Source organism: Amblyraja radiata, chromosome 35 (assembly GCF_010909765.2).
Source record: "Amblyraja radiata isolate CabotCenter1 chromosome 35, sAmbRad1.1.pri, whole genome shotgun sequence".
Classification (NCBI taxonomy): Eukaryota; Metazoa; Chordata; class Chondrichthyes; order Rajiformes; family Rajidae; genus Amblyraja; species Amblyraja radiata.
This window is the reverse complement of record NC_045990.1, coordinates 17,600,879-17,623,830: the sequence shown is the minus strand read 5'-3', so window position 1 is coordinate 17,623,830 and position 22,952 is coordinate 17,600,879. Positions and strand designations below refer to the sequence as shown.

General features: G+C 44.7%; 1 protein-coding gene across 1 annotated transcript; it reads right to left on the bottom strand.

Moving 5' to 3' along the window:
• Positions 1-579: 579 nt before the first annotated feature.
• On the bottom strand, positions 580-22,646 carry syce2 (synaptonemal complex central element protein 2). The gene is made up of 4 exons (XM_033012268.1): positions 22,560-22,646; positions 18,687-18,799; positions 2,754-2,973; positions 580-1,127 (listed from the first exon to the last, which is right to left on the bottom strand). The coding sequence occupies exons 2-4, from the start codon at positions 18,791-18,793 to the stop codon at positions 933-935; spliced, it is 522 nt and encodes a 173-aa protein (XP_032868159.1). The 5' UTR covers positions 18,794-18,799; positions 22,560-22,646; the 3' UTR covers positions 580-932.
• Between the last annotated feature and the right edge of the window lie 306 nt (positions 22,647-22,952).

Here is a 22,952-nt window from a genome sequence, read left to right as displayed (position 1 = left end):
ATAAATACCTCACCATGTTCCTTCACCTCTCCCTGGCTATCCTTCCTTTGAGACTTACTGGTCCTAACCTCTCCCTTTCCATCGCTCCTTCCAATTTCGGTTCCCAACTGCACCAACCTTTCTAGTTTAGACCCTCCTACATAGCACTGATCTATGGAATAGTTGATTAAAAACCACTACCAAAACCCTCAGGTGTATCTCATGAAAATCAGTTATTCAGAGCATCCATATTTCTTCCCTTCAATGATCCAAGTGAAGATTCTCATTACAGAATTCACTGTTTTCTCAGCAAGAAAGAGTAAATACAGTGGCTGACTGTGTGTGAATATCCATCCACCTGTCCATTGCAGAATTAAGGCATTAATGCATACTCTTGCCCAGTCATGAACTTTTTAAGTTAGATACACACCAGAATTTACATAAAATGAGTTATTTCCTATGTAATCCATGTTTCTACCATCATGTATGTGTGTTTTAGGGGAGTAAATAAATAATCTATAAATTATTTGGGACTGGAAATAGGTAGTGCAGGGAGCCATTTTACTATGCACTATGCAAAAACAATACAACTGCCCCACCTTTGTTTTCTCTTTTTTAATATTGCAAACTCTAATCTGAAGTAATTTCCAAAGCTACAACTTATTTTACAAATGTTAGAAGAGGCAAACCTGCCAAACAATGTCCTTCATAAAAATTCATGTTGAGTATTAATTAAATATAGCTGTAAGATTGAGAAACTAGATCTCAGAAGAGTGCATGTTCTTCCATTTTATGGTCCAAAGCCTAACTACTGGTTTGCAAAAAAACTATAAAGTCACAGCACAAACCAAGTGGCCACAAAGGAATTTACTTACTACACCAAGCTCTTCAAAAAACGGAGAAAATACAAGATGAATACTGACTGCACAGCAACTTCTGCTGTAAGATATGACTTAGACTTCTGGCTGTGAACACACGTCCTTGTAGACTGTAGCCATGGCATTGCACGTCTGTTTAAGTTCAGACTCTAAACATCTGATTCTTTCCAGGATAGTCAACAGCTCCTGCAGTGTGTCCTCAATCAACTTATTCTCACTGCTGTAGATTTCAAACAAGCCTTCTTCTATCTTCGTGGAGAATTCTGAAACCTTAAAAGTCACAAAAGATTAAATGGCTTTGTCCCAATTTTAAGTAAGTAAGTGAGTTTATTGGCCAAGTATTCACATACAAGGAATTTGCCTTGGTGCTCCGCCCACAAGTAACAATATGACATACAGTGACAGTTACGAATGACTCAGAAAACACTAAACATTAATAATAATGAAACATTAATGATAAAACACCATTGATCAAGCATGTGAACCAACAAAATACCAGATCAAAGGGAGGCTGCAGATTTTTGGCTGTTGAGTAGAGCAACTACTCGTGGATAAAGAGTATGAAGAAGGGTTTCGGCCCGAAACGTTGCCTATTTCCTTCGCTCCATAGATGCTGCTGCACCCACTGAGTTTCTCCAGCATTTTTGTGTACTCGTGGATAAAAGCTGTTTTTATGTCTGGCAGTGGCAGCTTTGACAGTCCGGAGTCGCCTTCCAGAGGGAAGTGATTCAAAGAGTTTGTGGCCAGGGTGAGAGGGGTCAGAGATGATCTTGCCCGCTCGCTTCCTGGCCCTTGCAGTGTACAGTTCATCAATCTCTGTTCTCACATCTCTTGCCCTTTCTAGGCTATCGTGTGCAGGGTGCTTGCAGTCCCAGATCTCCATGCCCACCTTGTTAGAGAGTGAACACACATCATCAAGACTCGTTCCAATTGCGTTTTGAGATGCGGGATTGATTCACTTGACAACCATCAGACTACAGATGCTGGTTTAAAGCGGAGATACACACACACACACACAAAGCTGGAGTAACTCAGCGGGTCAGACAGCATCTCTGGAGAAAAGGAATAGGTGACGTTTCGGGACGAGGCAGTCTGAAGGCGGGTCTCGACCCCAAACGTCACCTATTCCTTTTCTCCAGAGATGCTGTCTGACCTGCTGAGATACTCCAGCTTTATGTACTTATCTACAGATTAAGGTGATATTTATTTCCCTTGCAGCACTGAGAAATACTGAGTCCAACTGTGGCATATCACCAAATTCTGCGTCCTCTGGAAACGAGATGGATGTATAAAATCATGAGGGGGGGATGGGGTAAATGGTGTATTAAATCATTTGGGTGAATGTGCAGTCTTTTATCCAAAGTAGGGGAAATCAAGAACCAGAGGGCTTAGGTTAAAGGTGACAGTGGCAGGTTTAATAGGAACCCGAGAAGCAATTTTTTTCACTCAGAGGGTCGTGGGTTTATGTAATAAGCTGCCAGAGGAGCTAGTTGAGGCAGATACTATGATAGCATATAACAGACAGTTGGACTAGTATATGGATACGATAGGTTTGGAGGGATATGGGACAAACGTGGGCAAATGGGACTAGCGTAGCTTCGGGCATTTTGCATGGGATAGACAAGTTGGGCCAAAGAGCCTGTATGACACTATGAAAGAAGAATGCTCCACACATCCAATTAGGTAAGTGATTGTGTATGAGATTTCTTTTGTCACAACCTTTGTTGAACTTGACACTCACAAAGAACAGCTAAAGATTTCCATGAAGAAGAAAGTCCTGTGAATGAGATAATTCCCTCGACTCACAAACACTTAAACATTTTCACACAAAAACCTGCTATACATAAATTATAGGTTTTCAACATTCAGTTGTTAATAGGAAAGATGCATAATTACCTTCATAACGAGAGTGTCCTTAAAGTTGCTCATCAACTTATGATCTTTTATTCTACTTTTATTTATTTCGATCACAAGCTGTTTTGTTCTTTCACATATCCCGTCTACACTAGAATCAGGTCCCACAAAACAGTTTGAGGGCTTGCCATTGAAGTCAAGTGTGGAATCTTCAATATCAGAGGTTGTCATGGCTTCATCCATTAAGCTGCTAGATTCCTCTCTGTTGCAAGAGAATGGAAAAACAGAATCAGACTGTTGGGAGACCATAGATAGACACAAAAAGCTGGAGTAACTCAGCGGGTCAGGCAGCATCTCTGGAGAAAAAGAATAGGTGACGTGTTTAAGAAGGAACTGCAGATGCTGGAAAATCGAAGGTACACAAAAATGCTGGAGAAACTCAGCGAGTGCAGCAGCATTTATGGAGTGAAGGAAATAGGCAACGTTTCGGGCCAAAACCCTTCTTCAGACTGATAGGGGGTGGGGGGCGGGGAGAAGAAAGGAAAAAGGAGGAGGAGGAGCCCGAGGGCTGAGGGAGAGATAGGAAGGGGAGGAGACAGCAAGGGCTAACAAAATTGGGAGAATTCAATGTTCATGCCCCCAGGATGCAGACTCCCGAAGTGGAATATGAGGTGCTGTTCTTCCAATTTCGGTGGTGCGCGCTCTGGCCATGGAGGAGACCCAGGACAGAGAGGTCGGATACGGAATGGGAGGGGGAGTTGAAGTGCTGAGCCACCGGGGTGACGTTTCGGGTCGAGACCCTTCTTCAGGTGACCATGGTATCATAGGTGACCATGATACTGATGGTCAAGTTATTTCTTAAACAAACAGGTGCAGTGCCACAACTAGATACACTGACAGCATCTAGATTTTTTAAAGGAAGAAACACAACCATCTTTATTTCTTGTTCACCGTCAGTGCAAGAAGTAAACCAGAGAGAACCCTGTAAAATGTAACACGAACCCCATATAGGTTGTAGTACATTTTCAAGGGAGATTGTAAGCAACAGAGATCGTTGTGCACAATGACATGGAAACAAAAGGGATGAAATTCTGAGAAATGAATATAGGTTGAATATATGAGTTATGAATTTATTTATTTTTCTTGTTTATTATATGTTATCTATAAGTATTGTGTTTACAGGCCTGTTCTGCTGCTGCAAGTAAGAATTTCATTCTTGTATATATGGCAGTTCAACACTCTTGACTCTTGAGTTTGGAAATAAATTAGAAAGCAGGACCTGGAGGGCGGTAATCTCTGGATTACTTCCATTGCCGTGTGCTAGTGAGGGCAGAAATACAAGGATAATAATAATAATAATAATAATAATAAATACTTTATTGATCCCCTCAGGGAAATTCAGATGTCCAGAAGCCCCCAACCAACAAACCCACAGATTCAAAACAAACGCAGACAGAAAATACATAGAATACAATGTGGACACTACCTGAGAGCAATAAATACTTAAAAAGACCAATAATTAACAATTAAAAATTAAAAATTGCAAAATGCATCCCCCTACAGCCTAATTATAAAATCTAATGGCTGCAGGGGTGAAGGATCTCCTGAACCGCTCCGTTCTACAGGGCAGGGAGAGGAGCCAGTTGTTGTTCCGAGTGCTCTTTTGACTCTCCAGAATTACATGGAGGGGATGCCTGGGGGTTTTTTTTTAAGGCAGAGGAAGGCGTGGCTGAGGAGTTGGTGTGGGGGGCAGCGGTTATTGTTCTTAGATCATTGGCGTCTCTTACAGGGCAAATGTATTCTACAGTAGGCAAGTGTTGAATCTGAACTGGAAAGGCACCAATATTTTAGGAGGAAGATTTGTAGCGCTCCTCGGGCGAGTTTAGTTTAAAGATGCATCACGGAACCAGGCCCTTCGGCTCACCAAGTCTGTGCCGACCAGCGATCACCTGCCCACTAGGACTATCCTACACCCTAGGGACAATTTACATTTTACAGCTTACAGTTTTTACCAAAGCCAATTAAACTAAAAACCTGTGTGTCTTTGGAGTGTGGGATAAAACCCATGCGGTCACAGTGGAAACATATAAACTCCGTACATACAGCACCTGTAGTCATGATCGAACCCGGGTCTCTGGTGTTGTAAGGTGGCAACTCTCCCGCTGAGCCACTGTGCCACCCTAAACTAGAGTGGTAGGGGGATGGGTCCAAGGACAGGAAAGGGGAAGGTGAAAAGTTATGGACAAGTATTGTAGTTAAAGAGAGCAAGTTTAGTATACAGGACAGCCAGGAGAAGGGCGAAGAGAAAGAGAAGACTGGAGGTTTAAACTGCATTTATTTCAATGCAAGAGACTTAACAGTTAAAGCAGACAAACTCAGGGTGTGGATTAGCTCAGGAGACTGAGACATTACAGCCATTACAGAAACATGGCTGCAAGAAGGACAGATCGGACAGCTCAATGTTCCAGGGTATTTCAGAGGGAACTTACAGAATAATGAAAGGCATAGATAGAGTGGATGTGGAAAGGATGGTGGGAGAGTCTGGGACCAGAGGTCACAGCCTCAGAATTAAAGGACGTTCTTTTAGAAAGGAGGTGAAGAAGGAACTTCTTTAGTCAGAGGGTAGTTAATCTGTGGAACTCATTGCCACAGAGGGCTGTGGAGCCCAAGTCAGTGGATATTTGTAAGGCAGAGATAGACAAATTCTTGATTAGAACAGGTGTCAAGGGTTATGGGGAGAAGGCAGGAAAATGGGATTCGGAGGCAGAGATCAGCCATGATTGAATGGCGGAGTAGACTCGATGGGCCGAATGGCCTAATTCCACTCTATAACTTGTGAACTTGGTATAGACAAAGGTACAAGTAAAGGGTATGATTGTTTTTTTGATGAGGGGGGAACTTAACAACGGTGCTTAGAGAGGATATTCTTGGGGGCTCGTCCAGTTAGTATAGGTAGCATTTTGAAACAAGAAGGGGATGAGCACTGCGATAGGACTATTATGTGCCTCCCTATATTCAGTGAGAATTAGTGGAGTAGATGTGCCAAGAGGTCGCAGATTGTTGCAACAATAATAGGGTAGTGTTAATGGGAGATTTTAACTTCCCTAATATTGACTGGGTCACCCCCCCCCCCCATGCAAAGGGCTTGAATGGGGAGGAATTTGTCCAATATGTTCAAGAAAGCTTCCTTGATAAATATATGGTGGGCCCCACCATATATTGTGGACCGTCTCTCAGGTGGACAGTGGACCTTCTCTCAGGGAAAGAGGTAGGGCAAGTGACTGAAGTGTCAGTGGGGGGATCACTTTGCGATCAATGCCCATCATTTTTGTTTACTAAAAGACATAATTAAGCTGGAAAGAGTGCAAAGATTTACAGGAATGTTGCCAGCACACAAGGACATGTTATAGGGCGAGTTTGAGCCGGCTAAGGCTTTATTCTCTGGAGCATAGGAGACAGGCATGACCCTAGAGAGGTGTATAGAATCATGCAGGGCAGAGATAATGTGAATATAGTCTTTTTCCTGGAGTTGGGGAATCAAGAACTAGAGGGTCATAAGGTCATACGGAATAGTAGTAGAATTAGGCCATTCGGCCCATCAAGTCTACTCTGCCATTCAATCATGGCTAATCTATCGCCCCCTCCTAACCCCATTCTCCTGCCTTCTCACCATAACCTCAAACACCCGTACTAATCAAGAATCTATCTATCTCTGCCTTAAATATATCCACTCACTTGACCTGTTAGCATTCATAGCAAAAGGATTTGAGTATAGGAGCAGGGAGGTTCTACTGCAGTTGTACAGGGTCTAAGTGAGACCACACCTGGAGTATTGCGTACAGTTTTAGTCTCCTAATCTGAGGAAAGACATTCTTGCCATAGAGGGAGTACAGAGAAGGTTCACCAGACTGATTCCTGGGATGTCAGGACTTTCATATGAAGAAAGACTGGATAGACTCGGCTTGTACTTGCTAGAATTTAGAAGATTGAGGGGGGATCTTATAGAAACTTACAAAATTCTTAAGGGGTTGGACAGGCTAGATGCAGGAAGATTGTTCCCGATGTTGGGGAAGTCCAGAACAAGGGGTCTCAGTTTAAGGATAAGGGGGAAATCTTTTAGGACCGAGATGAGGAAAACATTTTTCACACAGAGGATGAATTTCTGGAATTCTCTGCCACAGAAGGTAGTTGAGGCCAGTTCATTGGCTATATTTAAGAGGGAGTTAGATGTGGCCCTTGTGGCTAAAGGGATCAGGGGGTATGGAGAGAAGGCAGGTACAGGATACTGAGTTGGATGATCAGCCATGATCATTTTGAATGGCGGTGCAGGCTCGAAGGGCCGAATGGCCTACTCCTGCACCTATTTTCTATGTTTCTATGACCTCCATAGCCTTCTGTGGCAAAGAATTCCACAGATTCAGCACCCACTGACTAAAGAAATGTCTCCTCATCTCCTTCCTAAAAGAACGTCCTTTAATTCTGAGGGCATAGGTTTAAGGTGAAGGCGGAAAGATTTAATAGGGAACTGAAGGGCAACTTTTTCACACAGAGGATGGTGGTATATGGAAGGAGCCAGCAGTGGAATTGGCTGAGACAGGTACAATAACAACATTTAAAGGACAAGTACATGGATAGGATAGGTATGGATAGAAAAGGATTAGAGGAATACCAGCCTAATGCAAGCAAATGGGGCTATCTTAGATGGGCATCTAGGTCAGTATGCATGAGTGGGGCTGAAGAGCCTGATTCTGTACTGTCTTTCTCCATGACTCTATAACCAACTATAAAGACATTGAGGGGATTACATGTGATAGTAAGAGCTGCATTGTGAGTGAGAGTGTATGAACTGGTTCTGTTTCGTTGATACTATCTGCTCAGTCTCAGCCACGGTGGCACAGCGGCAGAGTTACTGCCTTACTGCGAATGTAGTGCCGGAGACCCGGGTTCGATCCCGACTACAGCTGCTGTCTGTGCGGAGTTTGTACGTTCTCCCCGTGACCTGCGTGGGTTTTCTCCGAGATCTTCGGTTTCCTCCCACACTCCAGAGACGTACAGGTATGTAGGTTAATTGGCTTGGTAAATGTAAAAATTGTCCCCAGTGGGTATCGGAGTGTTAATGTGCGGGGATCGCTGTTCGGCGTGGATCCGGTGGGCCGAAGGGCTTGTTTCCGCACTGTATCTCTAAACTAAACTAAACTAAACAATATGTTACCCGGATAATTCTATCTATCAGTAGTCACAAACTGCAGAGAAAGGATTTTTTAACGTGTATTCAAACACAGATGACATTCCATACAGGAATGTTGTATAGGTTTTGGAGAGGGTAGAGAAGAGCTTTACCAGAATGGGGCCTGGGTTAGAGGGTATTAGCTCAAAGGAGAGCTTGGACAAATTTGGATTCTTTTCTCTGGAGCATCGGAAGTTGAGGGGAGACCTGATAGAAGTCTATAAAATTTTGAGAGGCAGAGATAGGGTACAGTCAGAACCTTTCTCCAAGGGTGGAAATGTTAATACCTAAAGGGCATAACTTTAAGGTAAGAGGGGCAACGTTTAAAGGACGTGCAGCCCAAGTTTTTGTTTTACTCAGGTGGGTGTCTGGAACGTGCTGCCAGGTGTGGTGGTGGAGGCAGCTATGCTGGTGACATTTAAAAAGCTTTTAGATAGGCACATGGATATAAAGGGAAAGAAGAAATATTGATGGTACACAAAAATGCTGGAGAAACTCAGCGGGTGCAGCAGCATCTATGGAGCGAAGGAAATAGGCAACGTTTCGGGTCGAAGGGTTTCGGCCCGAAACGTTGCCTATTTCCTTCGCTCCATAGATGCTGCTGCACCCGCTGAGTTTCTCCAGCATTTTTGTGTACCTTTATTTTCCAGCATCTGCAGTTCCTTCTTAAACACAGAAGAAATATGGATCATGTGCAGGCAGAGGAGATTAGTTTAACCTGGCATCAAGTTCAGCACGGATGTTGTGGGCCGAAGGGCCTGCTCCTGTGCTGTACTGTTCCAGCGATGGATAGCTGCAGTTGCAGGACCTGCTGTGTGTTAGAAAATGGTGCTGCTGAAACATGAAGCGTGACATACGCACAAAATGTTAAATCTCCAAATATCAATAATATCTGTGTTCAATATTTAAATCATTGCCAAAGTCACACCAGCTTTTTAAATAGCGACATGAATTGCATTTGGCTTAGTCTCCCAGACTTAAAACACCAATGGACATTTCCCCCATTTCTGCCCCTTTAACGAAACCTATTTTATCTTTTATAACTAAATTGTCCATCCATCCTTTTTGGCCTTGCGTGCTTGAATACAAGATGTTTTGCTTTAACAAAATAATCTAATGTTCAGTTACTCCCAGCTGGCATTATTACACCCAAGTGCAAAATGTCATTGCTAACAAAATCATCACCAACATGTCCTCCGCCAACATGCTCCACTCAAAGCAGCAGATAAACCTCTTTAATAGTTATAACTGACATTAATGCTGAGAAATTCAATTGTCAATGCTGCTTTTTTCAGAATAAGGCAATTGAAAATATGTTTATTTCCCCCAAGTGAAATGCAATAACAACCTTCCCTGGAGTCATAACTGCAAATGCCAGAATCTTGAACAAAAACAAAGTGCTGGCCACGCAGCCACTGTAGAAGGAATGGATAGATAATGTTTCGGGTCTCTCTCCTGCATTTGTTTCGAATCATAAAATAGTGAAAGATCGACAATACAAAAGAAGGCCATTTAACTACCATGTCCGCGCTTTCAATATAGATCTTGTGGTGCGTGGGTCTCAAAAAGGAAGAGAGGAGTCAAGTATTTTGAGAGGCTTAGCTATTAATCCCATCTTCCAACACTAGGTCTGTTTTCTTGCAGGTCACAGCTTTTCAAGTACACATCCATGTATTTTACTAATTGAATGAGAGTTTCTGCCTCAATCCCTTTCAATCAGTTAGTTTTAGACCACCCACCAACTTCTGGGTGAAAAGCTGTTTCCTTATCTCCCGCACAGGTTGAAGGGATTCAAAGTAACATTAGCAAATTTACAGATGACACAAAGCTGGGTGGCAGTGTGAACTGTGAGGAGGATGCTATGAGAATGCAGGGTGACTTGGGCAGGTTGGGGGAGTGGGCAGATACATGGCGGATGATGTTTAATGCAGATAAATGTGAGTTTATCCACTTGGTAGCAAAAACAGGGACAGATTACTATCTAAATGGCGTCAAGTTGTGAAAAGGGGAAGTACTACGGGATCTGGGGGTCCTTGTACATCAGTCTATGAAAGTAAGCATGCAAGTACAGCAGGCAGTGAAGAAAGCGAATGGCATGTTGGCCTTTATAACAAGAGGAATCGAATATAGGAGCAAAGAGGTCCTTCTGCAGTTGTACAGAGCCCTAGTGAGACCACACCTGGAGTATTGTGTGCAGTTTTGGTCCCCTAATTTGACATTCTTGACATTGAGGGAATGCAGCGTAGGTTTACAAGGTTAATTCCCGGGATGGCGGGACTGTCATATGCTGAGAGAATGGAGCAGCTGGGCTTGTACACTCTGGAGTTTAGAAGGATGAGAGGGCATCTTATTGAAACATATAAGATTGTTAAGGGCTTGGACACGCTAGAAGCAGGAAGCATGTTCCTGATGTTGGGGAGTCCAGAACCAGGGGCCACAGTTTAAGAATAAGGAGTAAGCCATTTAGAACGGAGATGGTGAGTCTGTGGAATTCTCTGCCACAAAGGGCGGTGGAGGCAGGTTCTCTGGATGCTTTCAAGAGAGAGCTAGATAGGGCTCTTAAAATTAGCAGAGTCAGGGGATATGGGGAGAAGGCAGGAACGGGGTACTGATTTGGGATGATCAGCCATGATCACATTGAATGGCGGTGCTGGTTCGAAGGGCCAAATGGCATACTCCTGCACCTATTGTCTATTGTTCCTTGTAATCAATCATCTACCAATTACTTTGAAATTAATTACACTCCTGGTGGTTGACATGTTCAAGAAGGAACTGCAGATGCTGGAAAATCGAAGGTAGACAAAAATGCTGGAGAAACTCAGCGAGTGCAGCAGCATCTATGGAGCGAAGGAAATAGGCAACGTTTCGGGCCGAAACCCTTCTTCAGACTGATGCAGGTTGGAGGGATGGAGAGAGATGCAGGGGTTACTTGAAGTGAGAGAAACCCCTGGGTTGGAAACTGCCCAAGCAAAATATGAGATGCTGTTCCTATAATATGTGAATACGTGACATTTTGGGTCAAGACCCTTCTTCAGACTGAGATTCAGGAGAGGGAAACTAGCTCTGCCATTTATAGCAACGAATGCATGCATGTGTGTTGGACTTTAGCATTGAATAACACAAGTGGGTTGAGTGTTTATAACCCAGGGACAGCCTGTACTTTAACTTTAGCACCTCATAATTTTATGCATTTCAAATAAATCTGCCTCCAGTTTATCCAACCCTTCCTCATAGCTGAACATTTCCAGACCTGCAATATCCATAATTTCTGCTGCACCTTCAGCAGTGCAATCACAACTTTCTTGTAATGTAGTAAGAAAACTATGTGCTGTTCTCAAGATGAGGTTTTGGTTGCAGCGTAAACTACCTGCATTTACGTTTATCTGCCGCATCTTTAGACTTTACTGAAACAGCTTGGAAACGCCGACCAGTGATCATTTCGTACACTAACACTATCCTACACGCTAGGGACAATTTACAATTTGAAGCCAATTAACCTATAAACCTGTACGTCTTTGAAGTATGAGAGGAAACTGGAGCACCCAGAAAAAAATGCACATGGTCTCAGGGAATGAATGAGACACCCAATGAAATATCCTCTGTCTTTTGTCAATATGGACACAAAGTGCTAGAGTAACTCAGCAGGTCAGATAGCATCTCTGGACAACATGGATAGGTGACATTTCGGGTCAAGATCCTTCTTTGACTTATCCTCTGCCATATTTGTTGGAACCCTCAGATGCACTTCCTCCCCCCTGCCCAGACAGAATATAGACAGTGTTTCCGAAATCCGCATCTTGCACCTTACAGCGTCCACATCCAGCCCGTCGCCCTTTGGGCCACTTAGTCCACGCCGACCATCGATCACCCATTCACACTAATTCAATGTTAGGGTCTTAGAAACAGGCCCTTTGGGCCAAATTGTCCATGCTGACCAAGATGCCCAATCTACGCTAGTCCCACCTGCCCTCTTTTGGCCCATATTCTTCTAAACCTTTCCGATCCAGGTACCTGTCTGAATGCCTTTTAAATGTTGTGGTACCTGCCTCAACTACCTCCTCTCGCAGCTTATTCCATATAACACCAACTTCGGTGTGAGAAAGTTGCCCCTCAGGTTCCTATTAAATCTTTTCCTTCTCACCTCTGTCCTTTGGTTCTTGATTCGTCTACTCTATTCGTCACACTCTATCTATGTCCCTCATGATTTCAAGGCTGCCAACTCTCACGCATTGAGTGTGAGAATCACGCATTTCACCAAATTCTCACGCTCTCACACTGGTCACGGAATTTCTCACGCTCTGTCGTGAGAAATTCCGTGATCAACAAGAATTTCAAAACTAATATCAACTGCAATGTGCCAATGCCCAAACAGTCAGCCACAGGGAGTCTCAACGATTTCCGCCCAGTGGCACTCACCCCTGTCATTGCTAAGTGCTTTGAGCGGCTGATCTTGGCTCACCTCAAAGCCAGCCTCCCCCCCCACCCTGGACCCCCCTCAGTTTGCCTACCGGGCCAACAGGTCTACAGAGGACGCCATATCGGCGGCCCTACACTCTGCCCTGACCCACCTGGACAACAACTCCTACATCAGGTTGCTGTTCATTGATTTCAGCTCTGCCTTTAACACTGTCATCCCCGCCAGCTTGATCACCAAACTCAGCGGACTTGGCATCTCCACCTCCCTCTGCAACTGGACACTGGATTTCCTCACCAACAGGCCACAGTCTGTCAGGGTCAACGACCTCACCTCCTCCACTATAACACTGAACAAGGGCTGTGTGCTCAGCCCTCTCCTCTACTCCCTCTTCACCCACGACTGCATCCCTAAGTACGGATCCAACGCCATCATTAAGTTTGCTGATGACACCACGGTGGTAGGACTGATCAGAGACAACGATGAGTCAGCCTACAGAGAGGAGGTCCAGCACCTGACAACCTGGTGTGCCAACAATAACCTCGTCCTCAACTCCAAGAAGACGAAGGAAATTATTGTCGACTTCAGGAAGGTCAGAGGAGGCAGTCATACCCCCATCCATATAAACGGGACTGAGGTGGAGCGCGTCTCCAGCTACAAATTCCTCGGGGTACATATCTCGGAGGATTTGTCCTGGTCCCTCAACACCTCCAAGCTGATCAAAAAGGCACAGCAGCGCCTTTACTTCCTGAGGAGGCTCAAGAAAGCCCATCTGTCCCCCCAGATCCTGACCAACTTCTACCGCTGTACCATCGAGAGCATCCTGACCAACTGCTTCACGGTATGGTACAGCAGCTGCACTGTTGCGGACAGGAAGGCACTACAACGGGTGGTGAAAACCGCGCAGCACATCATCGGTGCCCCGCTCCCTGCCATGGATGCCCTCCACCGAAAACGGTGTCTGAGACGGGCTGGGAAGATCATTAAAGACCCCTCCCACCCCAACCATGGACTGTTTGCCCTCCTCCCATCAGGGAGGCGGTACAGGAGCCTCAGGTCTCGTACCAGTAGGATGAGGAACAGCTTCTACAATTATACCATCACATTGCTGAACTCGGAGTCCCGCCGATAGATTTCTCCGGTCCCTCCGTCCCCATTGTTTAATTATTCTGTATTTTTGATTATTCTGTATCTTCTTTTTAAAAATTTTCTATATGCACTACTACTACGGACTGACGCAAAACTGCATTTCGTTGTACCCATACTTAGTATTTGTGCAATGATATTAAGGTTGAATTGAATTGAAAAAAAAAATGGCCGCGGGTGTTGGAGAGCCGGGGCAGAGGGAGGGATGGAAGCAGAAGCAGCGGCGGGGACAGATGCGGACAGGGAGCCGGGGCTGGCGGGGGTTTGCCAGGCTGGCCAGTGTTTGCCGGGCTGGCGGGTGTTTGCCGGGATGGCGAGTCGCTCGCTGCAGCTCCGGCCATGGAGCACCCTCAGTTCATGAGTCCCGGGGCGTCGGAGGAGTTGGAAGCGTTGCGCTGCTGCCGTGAGAGTCTCTGTGCCGAATTCGCCCAGGTGACCGGCATGGACCAGGCTGCGGCTCGGTGCTTCCTGGAGGACAACCAGTGGCTGCTGGAAGTAAGTACCAAGCGCTGGGTGGAAGACAATGGCCTTCAAATGGGAGTGGGTTGGAGAAAGCATCCTGATTGCCTGATAGATTTTCACTTACTGTAACTGCAGGAACAATGTTAGGGGGAGTTCAGAATCAGGGATCACACAGTTTAAGAATAAGGGGTGGGCCATTTAGGACTGAGATACGGACAAACTTTCTTCACCCAGAGAGTTGAGAATCTGTGGAATTTTCTGCCACAGAAGGCAGTGGAGGCCAATTCACTGGATGTTTTCAAGAGAGAGTTTTAGCTCTTGGGGCAAGCAAAATCAAGGGATATGGGGAAAAAACAGGAAAGAGGTACTGATTTTAGAAGAACAGCCATGATCATATTGAATGGCCGTGCTGGCTCGAAGGGCCGAATGGCCTATTCCTGCACCTATTTTCTATGTTTCTATGCTTGAATATATGGCAACAAAACTCGACCACTTGATTTTGAAGCATTCATGCTTGGTGGAGGTATAATGTAGTCATAGAGTGATACAGTGTGAAAACAGGCCCTTCGGCCCAACTTGCCCACACCCGCCAACATGGCCCAGCTACACTACCTACTTTTCGTCCATATCCCTCCAAACCTGTCCTATCCATGTATCAGTCTAACTGTTTCTTAAATGTTGAGATAGTCCCTGCCTCAACTACCTCCTCTGGCAGCTTGTTCCATACACCCACCACCCTTTGTGTGGAAAAAGCTACCCCTTAAAAAGTTACCTCTTAAAAATACATCAAACAAAAAACATTGAAATCATACTTCTACAATGCATTAAAACACAATTTCTCACTCACAACTCTCACCCAATGTTGGCAGCCCTATGATTTTATACACCTATTTAAGATCATTTTCCACCCCCCATTTTGCCAAATGGGGCAGCAGACTATATCTGTGAGAGGTTGGGGGATAAGGAAGGGGGCGAGTTTGGGTAACCAAATCTTTTTTCAGAAACAATAAACAATAACATTTTAATTTCAGATTGTGATAGATTTCCACTACACTGAATTTCAGAAATAAACAGGTCATTAATTAGTAGGAAGGAACTGCAGATACTCATTTACACCAAAGATAGATACAAAATGTTGGAGTAACTCAACGGGATAGGCAGCATCTCTGGATAGAAGGAATGGGTGACGTTTTGGGTTCTGAAGAAGGGTCTCGACCCGAAACATCACCCATTCCTTCTATCCAAAGATGCTGCCTGACCCGCTGAGTCACTCTAAGGTAATTAATTAATTAATTATTTTTCATTGCGGTTTCACAAGACCACTGATCTTCATTAGCTGTAACTCTAGGCTTGGGCAAATCCATTGCAAATAGGATGAACCAAACAATGTTCTCAGGGAAATTTGCCGCACCATGGGCCCGCCCTGCCTTCTACATTGTTTTTGTTATTAGTAGTAAATATATAAAATTAGAACCCAGGGCTAGCCAACTGTTTAGTGCATGTGCCTTAAGGTTATTTAAAAGTTAAAAGTTAAAGCAAATAAAACAGAACCTAAAATTAAGAAACCTATCTCTTTTAATACCAATAGTTAATAATCCATCGTTTAAACCATCAATTATAGACAAATCATTTATAACATATAACATATAACAATTACAGCACGGAAACAGGCCATCTCGGCCCTACAAGTCCGCGCCGAACAATTTTTTTCCCTTAGTCCCACCTGCCTGCACTCATACCATAACCCTCCATTCCCTTCTCATCCATATGCCTATCCAATTTATTCTTAAATGATACCAACGAACCTGCCGCCACCACTTCCACTGGAAGCTCATTCCACACCGCTACCACTCTCTGAGTAAAGAAGTTCCCCCTCATGTTACCCCTAAACTTCTGTCCCTTAATTCTGAAGTCATGTCCTCTTGTTTGAATCTTCCCTATTCTCAAAGGGAAAAGCTTGATCACATCAACTCTGTCTATCCCTCTCATCATTTTAAAGACCTCTATCAAGTCCCCCCTTAACCTTCTGCGCTCCAGAGAATAAAGACCTAACTTATTCAACCTATCTCTGTAACTTAGTTGTTGAAACCCAGGCAACATTCTAGTAAATCTCCTCTGTACTCTCTCTATTTTGTTGACATCCTTCCTATAATTGGGCGACCAAAATTGTACACCATACTCCAGATTTGGTCTCACCAATGCCTTGTACAATTTTAACATTACATCCCAGCTTCTATACTCAATGCTCTGATTTATAAAGGCTAGCATACCAAAAGCTTTCTTTACCACCCTATCTATATGAGATTCCACCTTCAAGGAACTATGCACGGTTATTCCCAGATCCCTCTGTTCAACTGTATTCTTCAATTCCCTACCATTTATCATGTACGTCCTATTTTGATTTGTCCTGCCAAGGTGTAACACCTCACATTTATCAGCATTAAACTCCATCTGCCATCTTTCAGCCCATTTTTCCAAATGGCCTAAATCACTCTGTAGACTTTGGAAATCCTCTTCATTATCCACAACACCCCCTATCTTGGTATCATCTGCATACTTACTAATCCAATTTACCACCCCTTCATCCAGATTATTGATGTACATGACAAACAACAAAGGACCCAACACAGATCCCTGAGGCACCCCACTAGTCACCTGCCTCCAACCCGACAAACAGCCATCCACCATTACCCTCTGGCTTCTCCCATTCAGCCACTGCTGAATCCATCTTGCTATTCCTGCATTTATACCCAACAGTTTAACCTTCTTAACCAACCTTCCATGAGGAACCTTGTCAAAGGCCTTACTAAAGTCCATATAGACAACATCCACTGCTTTACCCTCGTCAATTTCCCTAGTAACCTCTTCAAAAAATTCAATGGGAAAGAATGGGAATCAAAACGCTCGAAGATCTGTATGAATTGGGAAAATTACTATCATTTCAACAACTACAACTGAAATATAATTTGAAAAATAATCAATCATTTTAAATATCTTCAAATTCGTGATTATCTGAAAAAATACACAAAAGACTATCATAATATGCCTACAGACTTACTGGATGAAGCAATGAAGACAAAGGCGGAATCAGCTAATTTAATATCGTACTTATATAACATCATCTTAAACATAGAAATACCCACAACTGATGGAATTAGAAGAGACTGGGAACAAGAATTAGCTATAAAAATTTCAAGAGAGCTGGGATAATCATTTACTACAGGTGCATAAATGTTCGATCAACGTACGACATACTCTCATTCAATTCAAAACATTACATAGACTATATTATTCAAAAACTAAAATAAATAAATTCTTCCCTAATGTCTCACCCATCTGTGATAAATGTCTGTGTCAAGAAGCTACCATAGCGCATTCTTTCGTTTTTTGTACAAAAATACAAAAATTCTGGAATGAAATATTTGACATTTTTACAAAATTAATTAAAATAAATCTGGTACCAAAACCAGAATGGATTATTTTTGGAATATCAGAAGATAACCCTGAACTAAACGTGTTTCAGAAGAATTTACTCAATTATGGGCTAATAATGAGAAAAAAGCTTATACTTAAATTCTGGAAAAACGCGCCCACACCAACAATAAAAATGTGGATACCAGATATGTTTGAAACACTACATCTGGAAGAGATGAGATTCCTCTTAGCAGACAAAGCAGACCAATTCCAAAAGACGTGCTGTACGTTTTTGGAACTATTACAAGCATGAGGTGCAATAGTAATTTAAAAAATGAATAAATAAATGGTACCAGGATCTGGCAACAAAAACAACAACAAAAACAGACTTGGTTGGGAGTTCCCTTTCTGCGGAGTTTAATGTTATAATAGAGCGATTGTTTCTCCTTTCTTTTTCCTTCTTTTCTAGGGTCTACTTTCTTTCTTTCTTTACTTCCTTCTCTAACTTCTTTTCTAAGGGGCTTTCTTTTCTCAACACTCTCTTACACCTTCACGACTCTTGCGCACTTTCCTTACTTTCTTTACTTCTATCTTTTTCTTAAAGCTTAAAAAATGAAGCGGTACAAAAAAATGTATTAAGACATATGTGTTGCGTATTATTGTAACTTACCGTACTTCTAATTAAAAAAAAAAAAAAAAAAAAAAAAAAAAAAGTTAAAGCTCCTCTGCCATCAGTTGATGACCACTGTGTATCGCTGGCATCAAGGGCTGCCGTCGAGTTAATGACAGAAAATACTTCAGGTGCAACTCAAGTGTGGACCAAGAACAAGCACTCATACTGTCCTGCTAATAAAAACCTACTTGTCAGGTCAACACTATCAGTACATAGAACTTGTGGTGGATAGACACAAAATGCTGGAGTAACTCAGCGGGACAGGCAGCATCTCTGGAGAAAAGGAATGGGTGACATTTCGGTCGAGACCCATCTTCAGACTGAGAGTCAGGGGAGAGGGAGACTAGAGATATGAAGGAGTAAGGTGTGAAAAGGACAGATCAAAGCAGACGATGGTCAAGGAAATGTAGAACGGTTCATTGTTAGCTGAGGGGAAGGTGACAACGAGCCATACAATCAGTAAAATTAATCAAGATGACAGTGAAACTGGTCGGAGAACGAGGGTGGGGTGTGAGGTATGGAGGGAGAGGGAAAGTAAGGGTTACCTGAATTTAGAGAAATCAATATTCATACCTATAGTGGCTTAGTGCTACATCACCCCCGCTCATAAAAATAAAGAACAATTCCAGGCTCACTCACCTTAAATTGACCTCTGTGCATAGAGTCTTCCTGTAACCACTGGTTTGTGGCCTGTTTTCATCAATGTTGCCCTTCTTTTGTTCACCATCATAATCTTTTTCAGCCATCTTGATCTGAAAGCAGGAGAGTTTAACAGCTTGCTTCCGATAAGATCAAAAGCGAACTGGTGATTCATTCGGGTTTCATCTTTACTGGTTTTCTCCTCAGCGCAAAGCACCATCTGATGCTGTGTTACAATACCATGGGGTCCGACCACAATTTGGTGCTTCGCTCGAGTGCTAACTTTGTGATGCTCGTCAGCAGAGATTCTGGAACAGGAAACCCAAGTTCCACCCCCACCTCACACACTTTGATGGCAGATAATGAACTGAACATGTGGCTTCCATTGTCACTGTAGCTCAGTTGGGTTCTGGTAGTATGTTCTTCCCTCAATATAAATTGCCACAATATAAATTGAATCTACAGCACCTCAGATTTTCACACAAAGGATGGTGGGTGTATGGAACAAGCTGCCAGAAGTGGTAGTTAAGGCAGGGACTATCCCAACCTTTAAGAAACAGTTAGGTACATGCATAGGACAGGCTTGGAGGGATATGGGCTAAACGCAGACAGCCTCAAGTAATTCTACAACATGATGCTGCTACAAGGTTTCCAGACAGGAAAACAAGTCTCTCTCATCCATCAAACAAATGATTATTTTGAAACAGCCTCCCTCAAAGCTCAATTGAATATAGCTGGGGCATGTTGGCCAGTGTGGGCAAGTTGGGCCGAAGGGCCTGTTTCCACCCTGTATCACTCTATGATACAAACTGTTGGCCGTTTACGATTTAGCACCATAGCCATGGGGAAGGAAAAAGGAAGTGAACATTTTCCTGAATGGATTTCTTCAGAACTGCAATATTATATGGGTACAGAAGAACTGCAGATTCTGGAACCTTGCGCAAACCACAAGGTGCCGGAGGAACTTAGTAGGTCGGGTTTCTTAGTATCTGCGGAGATTCTAGGAAAGGAATATACAATTTGCATTTGGTTTGTCTGTACAAGTTTGTAACCAACTCAGCCCTTCCAACTCAGGACTTCCACTGTTACGCTGACGACACCCAGATCTACCTCGGCACCAAATCCCCCCACAACCCCCCCCCCCTCCCATATCAACTCCTGTTTGTCAGCTATAAAAACCTGGATGCAACATAATTTCCTCAAACTCAACAGCGATAAGACAGAATTCCTCCTCATAGGCTCCAAAGCCACACTCAGCAAAATCAATAACCCCACTCTCACCATCGACGGCACCACTGTCTCCCCATCTCCCCAGGCCCGCAACCTTGGCGTGATCTTTGATTCCACCCTCTCCCTTGAGCCTCACATCCGCCATGTCATTAAAACCTCCTTCTTTCATCTCCGCAACATCGCCAAACTCAGACCCTCTCTCACACCTCCCGCTGCTGAAAGACTCATCCATGCCTTCATCTCCTCCCGACTGGACTACTGCAACTCACTTCTCCTTGGCATCAGCTCCACCTACATCAACCGACTCCAACTGGTCCAGAACGCAGCCGCCCGACTCATCACCCACACCAAATCCTGGCATCACATCACTCCAGTCCTCAAACAACTTCACTGGCTTCCCATCTCCCACCGGATCAACTACAAAATCCTGATCCTCACCTACAAAGCCCTCCACCATCTGGCCCCCCCATATCTCACTGACCTCCTCTTCCCCTACCAACCCTCACGGTCCCTCAGATCCACATCAGCCGGTCTCCTCTCCATCCACTAGTCCAACCTCCGCAGTTTTGGGTACAGAGCCTTCTCCAGGGCAGCTCCCAGGCTCTGGAACTCCCTCCCCCAACTGATCCGCAATTCCGTGTCCCTCACCATCTTCCAGTCCCGCCTCAAGACCCATCTCTTCACCTCTGCCTATCCTTAGCCCCACGTCCCCCTCCCTTTTCATCTGTGCATTAATTGCCTCATATTGTGTTTTGTATTGAATTCTGTCTTTACTTTGTGTACTAGTCATGTCTCTACTATTTATTTCATTCCCCTTACATGTTTTTCCTCTACCTGCTAAATTTTTGTAAGGTGTCCTTGAGACTCTTGAAAGGCGCCCATAAATACAATTTATTATTATTATATTATTATGCAAGCTATCGGCATGCAAATTCCTGAATTATTTGGTATTCCAAAGCATTATTGATATCTGTGCAGCCATCCCTCAAAGCCCCAATGATGCAAATTGAATACGACAACTGTGCACTTTTACTATTCAACCGCCTCCCCCCCTCCCCTCCCCCCCCCCCCCCCCCCCCCCCCTCCCCTCCCCCCTCCTCTCCTCCCTTCTCTTTCCTATGCCCCATCAGCATGTGCACTCCTTTCTCCTCTACCCCTTCCCAGCCTTTTGTCTTCTTTGCATCACTGGCCTGTCCACACATCCAGTTGAAATCATTCCTCACTTGTATTCACCTATCACTTGCCAGAGCTCGTCTCGCCCCAATCTCTCTTTCAGCTTTCTCCCCTCTACTACAATTAGTCCGAAAAATGGTCCCGACCCTGAAATGTCACCTATCCACGTTCTCCAGAGATTCTGTCTGACCCGCTGAGTTACTCCAGCATTTTTCTGTCTTTCAGTATTTATTTTGTTTGTTCATATGCAGGCTCTGGACACCACTGGCAGAGCTAACAATAATTTCTCGAAGTGAGCCATTTCAGTAAACATTTGGAGTCAACCTCCATTGCTGTGGTTCCTACATTCCGATTAGTTTACTGTCATGTACACCAGAGTGCAATGAAATTTCTTGTTCTCGTGAAGCTCAGAAAGTAAACAGTAAGTACACAATAAACAGATTGATAAATGCAAGAGTGGCAGAACAGTGCAAAGATTGCAGTGTCATCTGAAATAGTACAAAAATCCTGAATAACTGAATGAGGTATTGAGAATATAAGTACATGGCAGAACCTCCGGGAAGGGAGTCAAGAGTGTTTTATTGTTGTGTCCCAGACAGAACAAAGAAATTGGTACTTGCTGCAGCACAACAGAATATGTAAACATAGCACACTGTAAACAATATGTTAAACGAGAGAGAAAAAAAAAGTTCAGTGTGTAAAAGAGGTGATTTGTTCAGGAGTCTCTAGCAGTGGGGAAGAAACTGTTCTTAAGTCTGGATGTCTAGGCTTTCAAGCTCTCCTCGCAGAAGGCGGAGGAGAGAAAGGGAAATGGCTAGGTCAAATAATCAACAAAGTTAAAGATTGAATTTGTTAAATCACTGGATTGGAATCTGAACATCTGAGCCAATGATCGGGAGGCAAGAGCTTCAATTACGCCACGAAATATTAAATAAACATACAATAATAACTCTGATGCTTGATCACCAACCGAAATGCCAAGCATCCTTCTGCCTCCACAGGGATGCTGCTCAACAAGCTGAGGTTCCTCAGCTGTTGGCTCTTTGTGCCAGTACCACATTGTGTGTGGAGATCTTCATTCATTCTCTGCCATTGATGTAGCTCTAGACCACAGTAAAGTGACGGACTGAACTGTCCTTTGCAGCGGCCCAGAAACGCAGCCACACCTAGTGGTCAGTGGGCTGAAGGATAAGGTACAGTGTGGTGGGATATCTGACCCCTCGCCTGCAGACCCTGAGCTCACCCTTTGCTCAGGGCTGCCCTCCCTTTGGCCAGGGCCCTCCCTCACGATGCCCAAGGCCACCCATCCTTTGCCCAGGGCCGGACCACTCTGAGTCTTTGCCCATGGTCGCCCATGCTTTGCCCCGGGCTCCCCTCCCTTCGCCCAATGCCCCCCCCCCCGCCCCGCGCCCCGGGTGTGTGGAGCTCACGTCCTTCCCTGGGACCAGGCCTATATGACGTCTCACTCACCGTCGCTCCTGGGCCAAGGCATGGATGGCTCCCACCACCGGCACCGGCACCTCCCCCTCTGCCGCCCCCTTCCCCTCCCCCCCAGGTCCGTTGCTAAGGGCTGCGCTGACGTCAGACGGCCTCTCCCCCCCCCGTGACGTCAGACGGCCTCTCCCCCCCTCCCCGTGACGTCAGACGGCCTCTCCCCCCCTCCCCGTGACGTCAGGCGGCCTCTCCCCGTGACGTCAGACGGCCTCTCCCCCCTCCCCGTGACGTCAGACGGCCTCTCCCCCCCTCCCCGTGACGTCAGACGGCCTCTCCCCGTGACCCCCCCCTCCCTCCCCGTGACGTCAGACGCCGGGCATCCCGCGCTTTTCGCGGCATGCGGGAGGCCGAGGCCCGGACCAGACGGAG